Raw genomic sequence first — 18,601 nt, forward strand, 5'->3', positions numbered from 1 at the left:
CATTCTGTCCATCCATCCACTATTCTGTCCATCCATCCACTATTCTGTCCATCATTCCATCCATCCATCCACTATTCTATCCATCATTCCATCCACCATTCTGTCCATCCATCCACTATTCTGTCCATCCATCCACTATTCTATCCATCATTCCATCCACCATTCTGTCCATCCATCCACTATTCTGTCCATCATTCCATCCATCCATCCACTATTCTGTCCATCATTCCATCCACCATTCTGTCCATCCATCCACTATTCTGTCCATCCATCCACTATTCTGTCCATCATTCCATCCATCCATCCACCATTCTGTCCATCCATCCACTATTCTGTCCATCCATCCACTATTCTGTCCATCGTTCCATCCACCATTCTGTCCATCCATCCACTATTCTGTCCATCCATCCACTATTCTGTCCATCATTCCATCCATCCATCCACTATTCTGTCCATCATTCCATCCACTATTCTGTCCATCGTTCCATCCACCATTCTGTCCATCCATCCACTATTCTGTCCATCATTCCATCCACTATTCTGTCCATCATTCCATCCACCATTCTGTCCATCCATCCACTATTCTGTCCATCCATCCACTATTCTGTCCATCATTCCATCCATCCATCCACCATTCTGTCCATCCATCCACTATTCTGTCCATCCATCCACTATTCTATCCATCCATCCACCATTCTGTCCATCCATCCACTATTCTGTCCATCATTCCATCCATCCACTATTCTGTCCATCCATCCACTATTCTATCCATCCATCCACTATTCTGTCCATCCATCCACTATTCTGTCCATCATTCCATCCATCTATCCACTATTCTATCCATCATTCCATCCATCCATCCACTATTCTGTCCATCCATCCACTATTCTATCCATCCATCCACTATTCTGTCCATCATTCCATCCATCCATCCACTATTCTGTCCATCATTCCATCCACTATTCTGTCCATCGTTCCATCCACCATTCTGTCCATCATTCCATCCATCCACTATTCTGTCCATCATTCCATCCATCCACTATTCTGTCCATCATTCCATCCATCCACTATTCTGTCCATCGTTCCATCCACCATTCTGTCCATCATTCCATCCATCCACTATTCTGTCCATCATTCCATCCATCCATCATTCCATCCACCATTCTGTCCATCCATCCACTATTCTGTCCATCGTTCCATCCACCATTCTGTCCATCATTCCATCCATCCACTATTCTGTCCATCATTCCATCCATCCATCATTCCATCCACCATTCTGTCCATCATTCCATCCATCCACCATTCCATTCATCAATTCCATCCATCCATCTACCATTCTATCCATCATTCCGTCCATCCCATATTTTGCTACATTTATACCCGTTTTTCACCATGAAGATATAGCAATAGTAGCTGGCATGCCACTAAATGACAAACACATATTTATGTGTTCATTGTTTTGATATTGAGTTTAGAATGTTTTAGACATGTAGTCTTACTTGTGTTGTGTTGTACACTTGTGTTGTACTACGTTCGTGTGATTTCTTTGAATTGTAAGTCTGTAAAGTCCATTAACATCTCGTTTGATGTTCAATTCATATTCATAATCATGATTTGAAAGGGGTAAATTCTGTATTTTGCTGAACTCTGATGTTCCAGCACAATGAACATTTGATAGATGGCAAAGTGAATATTTCTAACACACACTCACACACACAGAGAGAGAGAAAGAAAGAGTACAAACTAGGAAACAAAGAATTAGATGTCAAAGAGGAGAGAGAGAGAGAGAGAGGGAGAGAGAGAGAGAGAGAGAGGTGTATATAAAGATGGATGCTGCGGACTCCGCAAGTACAGAAAGAGACCGTAATGAAAGCGTGAGTGAAACAGGAATATTAAGGCACTCGCGCAGGGAGTCAGGAGTGATGGAGGAAGGAGAGGGAGAGGGACTGCAAACTTTAGCTATAGTTCTGCTGCTGTGTGGAGCTGTGAAACTCCTGCACACACTCGGACTCATCAGCACTGAGGGTGAGTCTCACACACACCTCACTCAGGACATTAACAGCTGGACTGAAGCTTTATCAGATGTTTGTTTGGGCTTAATGTGATTCACACAGACGTCTGATAATGAGTGTGTGCCATGTTTGATATTTGCTGAATCAGATTTAACCTCTGCAAGAAAGTCGCATATTTCACACTGTAATTCTTCTGTGGAAACTTGATTTCACCAGCTGTGGAATAAGATTTGTAAGTTTTTACATAGTTTTTGTAAATAGAATTTAATTCAAAGCTTTAATACACTGAAAAAAAAATTGGTGTAGAAACAATTTTCACTCAGAATTTGTCAGTCAATTTCACAAATAATTACAAAGAAATGGCAAGTAACGCATTGAAATAAACATGAATTTTGAAGTAGAGATGTACTCCAATAACCATATTTACAATGACAAATACTTTTTTTAAGCTTGTGTGTGTTCTTGCAGATTTGTGTATTTGTGCATGTGTGTGTGTTAGAGAGAGTGCAGTGCTATAATATGACACTGCTAAATGACATTGAACAGCAGTGAGAGCCTCAGGCACATGACCTTTGACCTCACCTGTGTGTGTCCTTCAGTGCTGTAACACACACACCCACACACACACATTGTGTTTTCATGTTTTATGGGACTTTCTATAGACACAATGGTGTTTATACTGTATACACTGTATATTCTGTCCCCTTACACTAACCCTACCCCTAAAACCAACTTTCAATCACACACACACACACTTACCCTACCCCTAAAACCAACTTTCAATCACACACAACTTTCTGCAATTTACATTTTCAAAAAAAAAAAAAAAACCTCGTTCTGTATGATTAATAAACATGTTTCTTCATGGGGACCAAAAAATGTCCCCTCAAGGATTTCGGATATTGCCTTCTTTGTGGGGACATTTTGTCATTTGGGTTTATCAGGACACACACACACACACACACACACACACACACACACACACACACACACACACACCCTGTGTCCATCTTTATGTATGATGATCAACACGCCAGAAAGATCATATTCATATTTCATATAACTGTATGTCTGTTTGTTTTTCTCACTTCAGTTCAGTTGAGCTTTGATTGTTGTGACTCTTGCGGTTCAGTAGTAAAAGTTTTGTTGTTTGTTTTCATAATTTTTGTCTTTTTTTTATGTCTGTTTAGTTTTTTCAATTTTTTTATTTCAGTTTTAGTTCTTTTAATACATCAAGTTTAGCTAAATTAATATGAGAAATGTTGGCTTGGCAACTAGCTGAAATAAGTTTCTATATATATATATATATATATATATATATATATATATATATACATATATACATATATTTGATTTAACTTCTGTTATCGTTTTGTTTCAAGTAACGAAAATGTTTTTTATTGTTTTTAAATTAAATAAAAATACAATAAAAAACACAAATAAAAAGATTTTGAAAGGCCAGATTGCTTGTGATGTCTCCCATTGATGATGTTAGATAAAAAGCCTCTGCTAAATGAATGAATAGATGTAAGGGAAGTGATCCATTTCGAATGCTGTAAATGTCAAACGTGTGTTTTACTGCGGTGTCGTCATCTTTAACACACATGGGAGTTCCTCTGTACTTGTACGTCTCTGAAACCAAATGATTCGGTGCTTCAGATACAGGACGAGATCTCTCACTGTGTGTTATTCAGACAATCCTTAGATCAACACTCGCATTCAAAAGATTGGTGTCGGTAAGATTTTCCAATGTTGTTAAAATAAGTCTCTTCTGCTCACCAAGGCTGCATATTTGATCAACAATTACAGTAAAAACAGTAATATTGTGTATTAATATATTATTACAATTTTAAAAAGCTGTGTTCTATGTGAATATAAAGTGTAATTTATTCCTGTGATCAAAGCTGAATGTTCAGCATCATTACTCCAGTCTTCAGAGTCACATGATCCTTCACAAATCACTCTAATATGATGATTTGATGCTCAAACAACATTTATGATTATTATCAATGTTGAAAACAGTTGTGCTGTTTATAAATCTGTTTTAAAATATAAATCCTTTGTAACATTATTAATGTCTACTGTAACTTTTGATCAATTAAATGCATACTTGCTCAATGCAAAACTACTGTGAAAAAAGAAAGAAGATCTTACTGACCTCAAACTTATGATCGATAATGTATGTCAATCAAAATGGTGCAGTGGTGAAATAGATGAATTCTTGGATGTTTGACTATTTTTGTATGTTTATTTGTATATTTCATGGATCTGTAAAAATATTATTTTATAAGTATTTAAATTACATGGAACTGTTTTTTTACATGGTATTTTTCTGAGGTTTTTGCATTTTATTAACATGATTTTATGTAAAAGAGCATATTATTATTATTATTTTAAAATGTAATTTAATCTGCATCTGATTAAATTTAATTAATTTCAATTCCTTTTTATTTTATTTTTATGTGCTGTTAAATGCATCATATACCAATGAAATCCAATGGATTGCACATGTTTTATTGTACATGTTTTAACCTGTGTTTGTGTGTGTGTGTGTAGATAGGGTGTGTGATGATCTGGAGCTGTCTGTAGTGTGTCATCGTCCAGAGGCGTTGGACCTGCTGGAGGCTCAATCAAACTTCAACAGGAAAGAGCTGCAAGTGCTGTACAGAGGCTTTAAAAACGTATGCAAGCTCACACACACACACACACACACACACATGTACACGTGTTTTCCTGATGGACTGCTGTGACAATCCAATATAAACACATTTTTTCCCTTTGTTTCACAGGAATGTCCCAGTGGCGTGGTCAACGAGGAGACGTTCAAACAGATCTACTCGCAGTTCTTTCCTCATGGGGGTCAGTGTATATATATATATATATATTTTTTTTTTTTTTTTTTTTTTTTTCTGTCTTTATATATATATATATATATATATATATATATATATATATATATATATAATTTGTATATATATATATATATATATATATAGAATTTGTATATATATATATATATATATATATAGAATTTGTATAATGTATTTATAAAGGATTTAGCTTGTTAATCAATATCACACGAGCAAGAGTGCCGTTTTCCCGAATATCAGAACGATTGCAAATCCTAATATCAATTTTATACAACAGTTCAACAAACAAGAGGTTAATATTACGTGACTTACATTTTAGATGCAGAATACCGTCACTGTCTGTTTTTGCTCTGTTTCACCAATGAAAGTTATTCCAAACGAATTCACTAACGAGTCATTGCATGTCTGATGTTTTGTTACTGAATGAATCCATGTTTTTGAATGGATTACTATATTTTGTTTGTATTAACTAATGTAAATTTCTTAATGTTAACAAATGGAACCTTGTTGCATTACCGTTTTAGTTAACGATAATAACCCTGGTATAGATACATTTTCTTAGCTTACCATAAAAAAAACATACTCATGTGTCTCATGTACATTTTTATTCAATTTAAAGCGTAAGTCTCGCCAAAATGCAAGTTTAGTTTCTGTTCTGACAGACGCAACACCAGCCGAACGCTGTTAGTGTGTGTTAGAAATCAGGAATGGTGAGAGAACATTGTGCTTGGTGTGTTTTTCCTATTCAAACCAAACTTTGGTCTCCAGTCGACAAATGTAAATCCCGTCTGGCTAACGCTCTTCCAATAATGTTTAAGCATCAGATCAGTAGACGGAGAACAGACTGTCTTTTGTGGCTGTTTGAACACATTCGATCACATGAGCGTTTACACTACTAAAAACAAATCCGGTCGAATGTGTTTTCAACGACCTCTGGAAGTGGACAAGCTTAAGTGTTTTAGACCCCGTTTACACCTGTATTTAGCGTCGCCCACTTGAGATCCGATCGACCAAAAGGCATCTTATTAATACTAGGTGTAAATAGGGCCAAAAAGTCTTCAATAATATACAATAAGTTCATTATAATTTAGGTCATAAATTTGGGGATGGAAAACGTGAATATACACAGTATAATTGTTTATAATGTTGACTCATCCCTTTTCTTTTATGGTTTAAAGGCTGAAATGTGAGGTTTACTGTATTATTATATAAAACTTAGTTGTTAAAACTGTAATGTGGTTTAAATCAGTCATTTTACTGTTAATATATTACTATATAGACATTGTCCTAACAAAATGCGGTAGACCCCATAAAGGTCTCAGAAAAGTCTTAATCTCTCTCTCTCTCTCTCTCTCTCTCTCTCTCTCTCTCTCTCTCTCTCTCTCTCTCTTTCTGTGTGTGTGTGTATTCTCTCTGCAGACGCCAGCACGTACGCACATTACCTGTTCAACGCCTTCGACTCTTCCCAAAGCGGATCAATCAAATTTGAGGTGAAATTTCTCTCTATTCATTCATGTTCTTCACTAACTTCGTTTCTTCTATTGTTATTTTCATTTCTGTGTCAACATGGTGTTTTCATGTGTGTCGTTAATGAGAAATCCCTTCTCTTCGTCCATTGTTTCTCTTTCTCTCTGTCAGGACTTTGTAACGGCTCTGTCTATCTTGTTGAGAGGAACAACAACAGAGAAGTTACAGTGGACCTTCAACCTGTACGACATTAACAAAGATGGTTACATTAATAAAGAGGTGTGTTTATATTATATTTATATTATATTATTTACATAGCAACAGCATATAATGCAAGTAACATCCGTCACGCAAAACATGCTCAAGCAAACTATATTTCTATAGTGCATTTCCCACATGCTGATAGTTTCAGTTTTGATTAATTTAAGCTTGATGTCGATAATTGTTTATGCTGATTTTTATATGGACAAAAAGTAAGATGAAATTCTGATGCTTGTAATGTAAATCAATGAGATCTTTATGACAGTATAGAAGACTAGATACATAAAATGCATATAAATATCAGTCGCCGCTCTATATCTGACAATAATATGTCTTAGTAAGATGATATTCAAATGCTTATTTTTATGATCAAAGCGCTGTAGTTTTAAAAACATATAATGCAATGCAATACAATGATGATTGAAAGATGAACAAAAACCTAATGTTCATATTTAATACTCACATTTTAACGTGATTTTTCTAAAAATGACGTATGGATAATTAAGTAAACCTACAGTAAGTGTTCATCTTGAAATATCACTAACAATAGAAAGTTATTTTTATGTTTACTTTATAAAAATCAGTAAAGATTTTACAGCAAAAAGACACGTGAAGCACGAGCTGAAGGAGGATGTTTGTACAATTATACTAAAAGACTTTTACTTGTTAAAGTTGTTTAAAGGGGTGGGATAATGCTCTTTTCACAAGATGTAAAATAAGACTCTGATGTCCCCAGAGTGTGTGTGTGAAGTTTTAGCTCAAAATACCCCACAGATATTTTTATATAACATGTTAAAACTCACTTTTTGAGGATGAGCAAAAACGCACCGTTTTGTGTCTGTTCCTTTAAATGCAAATGAGCTGCTGCTCCCGGCGCAGGGGCGCAGAGCTTCAAGAGTTTGTGTCCTTTTACCTCACACACACATGCACTGAACATTTCACAAACTTTTAGCCTTTAATGTTCAAACCGGAGTCAGACAGATGAAGAGACGACGTAGAAGCAACAGGACATTTCTGAATGGTTAATGTGTAGTTATCTTCTAGTCATTGATTAGCATATTCTGTCTTGATAATCTATAAATCGTGTTCAGGGGGCGGGGTTTATGTAAATTCTAGGGTTGGTGATGTCACTAACCCGGGAGGAATGTGGTGTAGTCTCTACCAGCCGTTTGTTGTAGTCCTTAAAAAGCCATTTCTGTAAAAGCAAATATCTCCCTTTGCTTTGAACTTTGAGTGTCGTAACTTTGCAGATGTTGTTTATGCTTAAACAGCAACATTACACACTAACTAAAGTTAGAAAAGAGAAATCATAATCAACCACCCCTTTAAACTATCATTCAGACGACAGAAGAACTGGAGGAGATTGTGTGCGACAGGTTTTTCAGTTTTGATCATGTTGATCATTCAGAGGCCTTAGAAAATTGGCGTATCAAATATTATACAGAAGGCTTTTGTAGGGTTAAATTTAAAGGATTTGTTGTTGAGTGAAAGAAACTGAAATGCATGTTATCAGTGTTTTATGTTTACATTATTTTGTGCACTTCTGAATGTCATAATAAAATGGGACTCAAGAGTGCAATTTTGACCCGGTGCGACTTATTTAACCTAAAATACCATAGTCAAGTGTTTGGACACATCTATTCATTCTTTATGATGACTATTTTCCCATTATAGCACAATAGTATAATCATTTAAACACTGAAATAACACATCGGAATTATGTAGGCATTATGTTTTTAGAATAATCAATGAATTTGTTTTTTGTTTCTAGGAGATGACCGATATAGTGAAAGCCATATATGACATGATGGGCCGCTTCACGTATCCTGCGATGAAGACCGACACCACCAGACAGCACGTGGAGGCTTTCTTTCAGGTCAGACTCTGATAGTGCACCTTAGACATCATCACATGCTACAGGGCTGCTGAATGCTTGAATCTGATTGGTTGATGAACGTTATACAGTGGGAAACTCACGGCTAAAGTAGTTCCAGCAAGTTTTGACCGCATTACAGTTTCATATCACTCCGCCAAATGATTTCTGTTATTTCAAAGCTCTTTACAACCGACAACAGCAAAAGGGCCAAAACTCACAACGACACTGACCAATTAAATAAATATAGTAAACAATAGGGCTGGGTATTGACACAAATTTCACAATTCGATTCGATTATTGATTCACAAGCTTGCAATTCGATTAGATTTCGATTCCGATTCGATTCGATTCGATTCAATATTGATTATTTTGGATATCAGGTACAATACAATGCAAATTTTCTCAAGGAAAACAAATCTCTGAACTAATGCTGTACTATGGGAGTCAGTTGTAGCCTACTATAATATTGAAGGTAAAAATTTACTGATTTGTATACAAACACTTAAATTACACTTTTATTTATTTGTATAATAATAAAGTTATATGAAATATAAACATTTAAATGGTGGCTGTCATAAAAACCTGCCAGATTTATTCAAACATGCATTAAAAATTGAAGAACAATAAAAATTATAATGAATATGTATTATGGTGCATATATTTAGCAAAATGCTCCTCTAGAGTTACTTGTTCTAGCTGACTAACGAGTTTATGGTCACTGGATATGGTTTTTCTGAGGTAAATGTGACATTACATGACATTGTTTACAAGATGTTTTACTGACGTCTTTCCACGGTTGAAACACTGATTGGGCGATTCCATGTCACATGATACGGATTTCGATAAGTTGTACCTTTTAACACACTTTCAGATGTTCATTCATGTTTATTTCGCGCTGTAACTGGGTGTTATTAATGCGGAAGAGAAGATCACGTGCTTCTCTAGAGCTGCGCCAGAGCGATCTCACGCCACAGCGCCAAAACGCTATTTATGTTTTTGAATTTCGTAAGAAAATGGACGTAATTTGAAATCTGAGACGTTTTTTCATATCAATAGTAGCAAAGCACAAAGATCATTGCGATTTATTGGATGGGATGTGCGCTACAATGTTCCAATCATTCATCAACTGAAAACAGGATGACTAATCGATTCTTGGGATTTAATTTTAAATTTCTTAAATTTAAGAATCAATATCGGTTCGTAAAAATGAGAATCGATTAAAATCGAGAAATCAATATTTTTTACCCAGCCCTAGTAAACAATAGGATAAAAACGACAAATTAGTTCCATGTTTTTTTGCCATAAAATGACATTTTATTATATACAGAAAGCACATACTCTCTTTCTCCCACTCAAACGCACACACATACAGCACAGATACACACAGAAATATAGAAATATAGTAAATAGAAAAATAGTTTAGCAACTCAAAAGCTACATGACTTTTCTCTCTAGCGAGGAAATAACAGCTCTGTTCTTGAAGCAGATAAACTTACAGTTTCACTAATAATTGAGACGAACAGACTCTGGTAATTCACTCTCTCTCTCTCTCTCTCTCTCTCTCTCTCTCTCTCTCTCTCTCTCTCTCTCTCTCTCTCTCTCTCTCTCTCTCTCTCTCTCTCCTTGCAGAAAATGGACAAGAACAGAGATGGAGTCGTCACTCTTGATGAGTTTATTCTCTCCTGTCAAGAGGTACCTGTTCACAACAATGCAAAGCACTCCTTCCAACTGTTGTTTTTAACATCTTTTTCTCTTCACTCGTTATTAGATCAGACTATTGAAAGTGAAGACATTTTAAATGTCTTTAAAAAAAAAGGAAAATTAACATTTACATCTAAGATTATCATTGGACGCCACTTGCTGAATTAAACATAACTATGTAATTGTGTAGCATTTCTTTAGTTGCATACTATATATTTCTTTAACAAGAATCCAGAATATACTGTGCTGTAAGCAGTACACAGGTATTCCTTTCCAATCATAGCCTGTCACTTTCTCTCTCTCTTGAATGTAAGCAGAGTCCTCTAGTGTCAGAGAGAGAGTACTGACGCATTGATTAAACAGCAGTTCAATTCTATAGTAAAGTAGAAAAAAAAAATCCTCTACATGTTGTGAGTAACAACAAATAACAGACTCTTCCTTTTGCCTATTTGGGACATTATTCCATGTTGCTTTGTCATGATGAATCATTTATTTATTTATGTTGCTTTGTCAATTATTTCATTTCGGTCCAGGCCACTGAAAGTCATGCAAATAAATGTATCTATGTATTGATTGATTGATTGATTTATTACTTATTTTTATATTTATTTATTTAATTAACATGTTTATATATTTTTATTATTCCCTTATTTTTTTATTATTTTTTTCCCTTTTTTATTATTATTATCATTATTTAAAAAAAATGTATTAGTTAATTAATTTACTTGCATAAAATAAATATATCTTATTTAAAAAAATATAAATGTTAAAATAAATATTAATGAAATAAAAATGATAAATAGTCCATTCGTACCATCCAGCCCTAGTTTTTGTCAAAGTGGTGAAGATGCTCTTTTATGTGCTTTATGTTAGAGATGTTTTCACCAGACATACACATTTTTTTATCTTTCCAAAAATAATTCTTAGTTTTACATTTTTTGATTATTTTGCTACTTTGCATTCGTTCCATCACAGCTCCACCAGTCGTTTTATGGCGTCACACTTTCATCAAAAACACACTGAACTCTGATTGGCTGTTTTACGTGTCATTCAGAGCGCCGCTTCTTGTCTGATTCTCTAGATTACACAGACTTTCTCTTCTTTTGCCTTCTGCAATTAGTTTGTGTTCCTTCCTCTCTGTCTCTTCCTCGTATTTCTTTCGCCGTCTCTCATGAAATTGTTTTCTTTCTCTTTCTTCTGTTCATATTTTGTCTCTTCAGGATGAAAACATCATGCGATCATTGCAGCTCTTTGAGAATGTGATATAGAGCCAGAGGAAGAGGAGGATGAAGGGCGGAAAAAGGGAAATTAGTCAGAGAAAGAAACCAATGAACTCTTGAATCTGACCAGTTTTCTGTTAAAAAAACAAAAGAGAAATAACTTTTACCCCATCAACATGGTAATTCTGGAGGTTTGACAGATGTCAGACAACGGCTAAATGCTTCACGTGCCGGAAAAGTCTTTTTTTTTTAAACCCGGTGTTTGACCTCGTTCTGTTGCAGATGTGAGAATTATATGTCTATAACCAAAAAAAAAAAGGAAGTAGTTAAAAGAGCATGTGAGTAATTGTGTCAAAGCCGTGTTCACAAAGGCCCTGCGGGTTTCCAAGAGGTCCTGTAAAACCCATTTTGATTTGAAAATATGTCACTTTTTAACCAGTCGTCCTTGGTGGATTTTGAGGTATGTAACATCTGATACACTCGACCTGTGATATGATATTTCTCCAAAAGATGTGCTGAATCGTGTCCGTCATTTAGGTAGACATGTTCTAATCCAGTAGTATAACCAGTGTCTCAGTGGTTTTCTTATGAGGCGACCAGTCTTTAACTGGCGCTCCGCAGAAGTTCTGTGACATTAACGGCGGTGTTTTTGTGTCCTGCGCTCGTGCATCGTGTCATCCCGTGTCTGATCATCACCGCTTGATCTGATGTGTGTTCATGTCCATCATTTCTGGTAGTCTCATCACTCGCACCCGTCTCTGTTGGCTTAGCTCCGCCTACTCGAAGATCTGCTTTCTGATTGGTCTGTTTGTCCGTCAGAATCATTGTGGGTGAATCTCACGAGTCACGACATCATGTCATCAGGTCACATTTCACCCCAGTATCCTCATTAATGAAAGACAGTGATTTATTTATGCAAATTTTTGATTTTTGTGAAATATGACTAATTGGCTTTGTGCAGATGGCAATGAAGATTTTGATTGACAGGTGCCGTAGCAAACTTTAGCAGTCACTATATTTGTGTGTGTGATTCACTTCAATTTATATCAAAAAAATTATTTTTTTTTATTTACTGCGTGAAAGCTGTGAATTGCCAAAACTTAGTACTGTTTTATACAGCCATAATGCCACCGTACTGTGAAGAGAGAGCAAGAAAATAATAATAATAATGAAATAAAATTAATATAACTGTGTTTGATTAGTCCTCCTGACAAGCATGATGTTTAAGCTCTACATGAACAGCATTCAAAATCCATTTTACTTTGTAATCTATATATATGTATATCTGAGCGAAACTGAATATTAAAAACATGTAGGGAGGACAAAACTAACTTTATCTGGACAATAACTTTATTCTAGAGCTGCTGTAAAGCCTAAACAATCTCTGCTACTTTTAATGATCACTGTAAAGCTGCTTTGAAACAATATATATTGTTATAAGCGCTGTTTAAATGAAGGAGACTTGACTTGACCCGATTTAAAGCAGGCATTATATACACAGTACCGCTCAAAACTTTGGAAACATCATTATTTTTAATGTTTTTAAAAGATGTCTCTTATATACTCAGCAAGCCTGCATTTATTTGATCGAAGAAAACTATCGTTAAATATTATTACAATTTTAAAAAATGCTTTTCTATTTTAATATATTTTAAAATATAATTTATTCCTGTGATCAAAGCTGAATGTTCAGCATCATTACTCCAGTCTTCAGAGTCACATGATCCTTCAGAAATCACTCTAATATGATGATTTATTATCAATGTTGGAAATGGCTTAATATTTTTTTTTTTAACCTGTGATACCTTTTTCTGGATTCATTGATGAATAAAAAAAAAAAAAAGCAACATTTATTCAAAAAAGAAATCTTTTCTAACAATATAAATCTTTACTATCACTTTTTATCAATTTAACACATCCTTGCTGAATAAAATAATGAATTTCTTTCAAAAAAAAAAGAAAGAAAAAGAAATGACTGAATCTCCAAACTTTGGAACAGTAGTGTATAGTTCCACAAGATTTCTATTTTAAATAAATGCTGTATATATATAATATTTATATATAAATATAAATGCATAAGTATATATGTGTGTATATATATATATATATATATATATATATATATATATATATATATATATATATATATATATATATATATATATATATATATATAAAGAGAAAGTAAATATGGTCAAATGAGATTTCATGTTGAGTTTAAAGTCCTAGTTGTTGAAAAGCTCTTAAAAATGTGAACAGATCCGCTTGTGCCAGGAAACTGAAACCAACATGGTAAAAAGTGTAGAAAGTTAAACCTGTGTTTATCACGGTCACAAACATTCCTGGCAGACTCCCGGATAACCATTAGTAATGCTTTTTTATTATCATTTTTGATCATCTCTTTGATCATATGATGTGTTTTTGAACAATCACTGTGCCGGTACAGCGTGATGAGTTTAAAATATACAGTATGATATTTCATTTATTACACTCATTGTATATTTTATACTCTGCAAAGTGGGACTAGAAGCGGCAGTGTCTATATAAAGCTGGTTATTTTCCCATGAGACGGGTGACAGAGAGACAGACAGACGCTCAATCAGACAGACGGACTGAGGAGACGGGAAGCTTAAATATCCTCTTGTTGAAATGATGTATAAACTGTTTAACAATAAAATTTTCGATGCATAATGCTGATTGTTCAGTGTTATATTTACACACCATTGCTTTTCCGGGTCCAAACACGTCATCAACAACGACTAACATTATGCCGGCAATGCATCGTCACCATAATAGCACAGAATAATTACAGTACAGTACAATATCTTGTAGACTTTCTCACAGACATCATTTGAAGAGTTCATATATTTACAGAGCTGTGATTCAGGATGATTGCCAGTTAGTTTCTGGGAATGTTTCTTCACCTTTTTCCCTCCCCAACGCAGGATCTTCGAGGAAAAGCGTTTGGTCGGTGTCCGTAACAAACACACAGATATCATTAGTTCACTTTCCCACACAATGAGCTCAGATGGTTTGAGATTTACAAACGCTCCTCGCCGGTCAGAAAGCCTGATTGCTTTTCAGATGCAGTGTTTCATCATGTTTCCCTTCTCAGTGTTCAGGAACGTGAGGGATCACGGAGGGATTTTAAGCCAGTGTTGTGGTTTTCCCAGCTCTCTCTTGGGCCCAGGGCTGCAGGTTCTGGAGGGCGTAGAGGGAGGAGTTATGAACACACAGAGGATCCGACGACACTGATTCGCTCATGGACTTCTGGAGGGCGTCGGCCTGAAGCTGAAGCAGCATCCGATTGGCTTGCTGACGTCCCGCCTCTCTTTCCTCGGCTGTTTGCCTTCTAGACATTTTGAAGATGCAAAATATATATAAATCCAAATCATTAAAACAATGGATACAATTCTATAGGAATTTAATGTGATGTAACAATTAAACATTTTAGGGTCAGAGTGTCATTTTTTACACCCCAGTAAAATCAATGTAATATAATTTTGTTCAATAATATTTTTGGTAACACATGTAGTAATTACTATAAATTATGCATAATTACATGCAACTAACCCTAAACCAAACCCTAATGTAGTTAATTATCATTGCTCGGTACTTAAATGTATAACTAGGACACCTTAAAATAAAGTGTAAGCATATATATTTTTTAAATTTGACTTTTAGGGTACTAAGTAATATTTATGCAATATTTATGGTGATTTTTTATTATTAACTCCATTGCTATGCGCTTTTTTCTCCTCTGCATCCTGGCTGATTTGAAGATTGACCAATTGGTTAGGATTAGGGTTTGGTTGCATGTAATTATGCATATTTTACTGTTATTACCATGGTAAGTAGTAACATGTAACAAGGACACTGTCAAATAAAGTGTTACCATAAAGTGCTAATGGCATTTCTATTTAACTTTCGAATCAAGTCCCATGATTTGTTTTTTTGTTCACATGGCACGTGCCTCAAAAGTGACCGAGGAGCACAAAAAAAAAAAAAAAACGCTGAATTTCCCTTTAATATTTCAATGAATTATTCTTAATGATGGCTATGTTTAATCATAATTGAATACTAATACAAATAATTAAAATTTAAACTAAATTAAATGAAAAAGGTGTAACATCTTAATTCTAAATGGGTCTAAATGTTTGTACATGGTGGACTTCAACATTTCCCAACAACTAAACGCAGTGGTTCTGTGTGGTTCCACACTCCTCCAGTCTCACCTCCACTTGGTCCTGCGGTTCTGGAACCAGGTCTTGACCTGCGCGTCCGTCATCTTCAGGCTCTTGGCGAGGCACGCGCGCTCCGCGGACGCCAGGTACTTCTGCCTGTGGAAGCGCTTCTCCAGCTCGCAGATCTGCACGCGCGAAAACGACGTGCGCGGCTTTTTCCGCTTCGGGGGAGTTCGGTTCTGATACGGGTGACCGATCCGCCGGGTCACGGTGAACGGAATGAGAGCTGCGGGAAAAGTGTCATTTATTTATCATGTTATTTTCCTTTAGATTCTGATAAAAACAAACTCTGATCATGCAGTTATTATTGTAGGTGATTATTAAAACCAACGCTCTCTGAAATTATCTGGTTGACTGTAGACTTATTTTGTTCGTTACACATACGAAACCTATAGTTAACGAAACGATATTGAGAAAGATGATTTGTGTGCACCTTTGATGATACATTCCCCAAAACAGCGGTTTGTAAACATGCACGAGCACCACAATATAGTCCAGATCATGGAGATCATCACGTGCATTGACTAATAATTTTGTAAAAATAAATTGAAACGTGGAATCCCTGAAACTTATTACGTATGTTTGAAACAAAACACCTGTTTATCATTTTCAAGGTTATTAAAAATGATTAAATCAATAGTTTATGAACAGAAAATGGTGCAGCTATTTCTGAAGTGCGTATTGTTTACTTCATTTCATGTGTATTAACTGGCTCAAAACATCGTGCATCTCAAAAGTGCACTATTGCACCTATATTATTATTCGGGTCCAGAAACAACGTTTTCCGTCAAATAGCCTTTATTCCCGTTGTGCTCTGATATCAAACTTAGTTCAGCTTAATGTTTTTAAGTGTGTATTTAACCTTAAATATTTTAACTATAACTGCTTTCGTTTATTAACTTAATTGAAGAAATGTTGACACAGCCTAAATACACGTTTGGGCCTAATCAATTAATATTCTGGAGTAACAATAAACATATTACAGCAACCAATCAAAACAATTTTTGCGTTCTGAATTTGAATTTTTTTTTGCTCTTTAAGAAAATAAATGAATCTGCATTTTATAGCATGTAAATAAGTGTATGCATATTTTTTTTAATTATCGTTTTAATTGAAATTTGATTTATTGTGTGGCCTACCAGTTGATATAATTATTAAAAATGACAAAAACAGTGTTGTTATTATTGCAATCAAGGTCATATATTTTTCAGGGTGATTTATATTGAAAAGCTTGTATTTTCGGAGGGGAAAGCTTTTTTTCCTGAAACCAACTGCGCAGGTCCAGCAGCCAGAGAGATCAGTGAAGCGTGTGGATCAATCCCAGCATCCTCAGACTCAGAGATGTGTGTTTTTACCTGGCAGTCTGTCTTTAGGGAACCTGCGGTTATTGTCCATCCAGGGGAAACACAGCGCCGGGGCCGCGCTCAACATCGCCGGCGGCACCGCGGCGGCCAGAGGTCTGTGTGCCGGGACCCGAATCACTCCACTGGGCACCAGAGAGCCGCTCACCCCGTACACCCGCCCGCAGTCCTCCAGAGAGCCCGGGACTCCGGAGAGAGAGACGGGTATGGAGACATGAGGTGCAACGCTCGCCCTGGTTGGGCTTCCCAAGCGGCTGTTATCCACAGTGCTTCCACGGCTGCTCTCCGGGTCCAGAGAGCCCAGAATCTGATCGATCCCGAATCGGATGGGTTCCTGGTTAGCTTTGGATGGCGGCTTTGGCTCGTTGAGCTCCGCGCGCTCCATAATTCCCAGTTGCGCAGCAGATTGTGGCGGATTAAAACGAACGAAATCACGTTAGGTGCGGCGAAAATAATTTTAATTTAGTTTTAGTCTTGTCCATGGTCTCAGATGACGGTCCTCGTTTCTCTAATTCCTCGTTTGAACTCTGACAGGTCTCGCCACCGATGCGCCGCGCGTCAAACTGTCGAGTTTCCGCTCCGCCGCGCGTGCCAAACTCTTCAGCTCAAGTTTTCATTGGTCGACTGGACCGAGCCGTCATTATCTCTGTCTATTGGTTGACATTTAGGAACGCGAAAAAAAAAAAAAAAAAAAAAAAGTGAACTAGAGCCTCATTATGCTATTCAATAATGTCATCACACCAATTTCTGAAATGCGCATTTATTGAGGCTGAAAGATGTTGCTGCTAATTTATTTACAGAGGTCTCTCATTATGTGGAATTGCATTAGGACATTTTTACGCACAAACTTTGAATTTACTTTGCAGTGATGCAATCAAAATGAATCAACTAGATTTGTATTTTCAGAAGGAAATTACAGTGCTTGCAAAGAATAGCTTTAGGTTAATGTTAAGTTCAGGTTTAATTTTGCAGTTTAAAAAAAAAAATCTAAACATACATTTGAGGATTCTCAAAACAACCAATTTATATTCTGTTAATGAAAACATTGCAAATGATTGAAAAATCTTGCAATCTCTTGTCCTGTCAGTTAAAAGTGAGTGTTTTTCTACAGAAGGGGTAAACGTGAAGGATTCATTGCGTTATCGATCGATCGCTCGGCGGAAATCGGAGAATATGTCTCTGTTAAACACGAGCTCGGAGTTCGTCATCACTGAACACAGTCCCGCCGCTCGGATATAGCATTGATTTGTGCCATGCGTTGATTAATGTTCGAACCCCTGCACGTGCAGCCAAATGCTCTCAGTTGCGCGTAATTTCATTCAAGTAAAACTATCCCGCAACATTTCGCAACAGACCAATTAGATTTTATTCCCTAAATGTCACCCAAACAATATCCATCAAATATGAGAAGTTCTGTGCCGGACCGGCGCGCGCTCTGGCTGCGCTCTGCTGTTTGTGTGTGTGCGTGAGCGCGCAAAGCGTTTTAAATTGATGGCCACATTCGTGGAAATGGAGTGTTTGCCGTGGGCAGGCTGTGGGCAGGACACGCGCAATGAAAGAGCCGTGAAGATTGAGTCAGTAATGCAGTT

The 18,601-nt window shown here is 36.2% G+C and overlaps 2 protein-coding genes across 3 annotated transcripts in view; one reads left to right on the plus strand and one right to left on the minus strand.

The window, feature by feature from the left end:
- The window catches only part of kcnip1a (Kv channel interacting protein 1 a), a 27,906-nt gene extending 14,489 nt beyond the window's left edge, over positions 1-13,417 (plus strand). For both annotated transcript variants that reach the window (XM_081383179.1, XM_081383178.1), the window contains 7 exons: positions 4,569-4,693; positions 4,802-4,871; positions 6,302-6,372; positions 6,521-6,628; positions 8,382-8,486; positions 10,116-10,178; positions 11,408-13,417. In XM_081383179.1, the coding sequence (XP_081239305.1) occupies positions 4,569-4,693; positions 4,802-4,871; positions 6,302-6,372; positions 6,521-6,628; positions 8,382-8,486; positions 10,116-10,178; positions 11,408-11,455 (590 nt within the window). In that variant the 3' untranslated portion in view covers positions 11,456-13,417. The remainder of the gene's footprint in view (positions 1-4,568; positions 4,694-4,801; positions 4,872-6,301; positions 6,373-6,520; positions 6,629-8,381; positions 8,487-10,115; positions 10,179-11,407) is intronic.
- A 1,137-nt stretch (positions 13,418-14,554) lies between these two features.
- Positions 14,555-17,397, minus strand: tlx3a (T cell leukemia homeobox 3a; the record flags this gene model as incomplete). Its single annotated transcript, XM_081383483.1, has 3 exons — positions 14,555-14,759; positions 15,643-15,877; positions 17,007-17,397. 3 exons carry the CDS (start codon positions 17,395-17,397, stop codon positions 14,555-14,557), a joined length of 831 nt encoding a protein of 276 aa, XP_081239609.1.
- Positions 17,398-18,601: the final 1,204 nt, after the last annotated feature.

This window comes from Scardinius erythrophthalmus (genome assembly GCF_964197995.2).
Source record: "Scardinius erythrophthalmus genome assembly, chromosome: 13".
NCBI lineage: Eukaryota > Metazoa > Chordata > Actinopteri > Cypriniformes > Leuciscidae > Scardinius > Scardinius erythrophthalmus.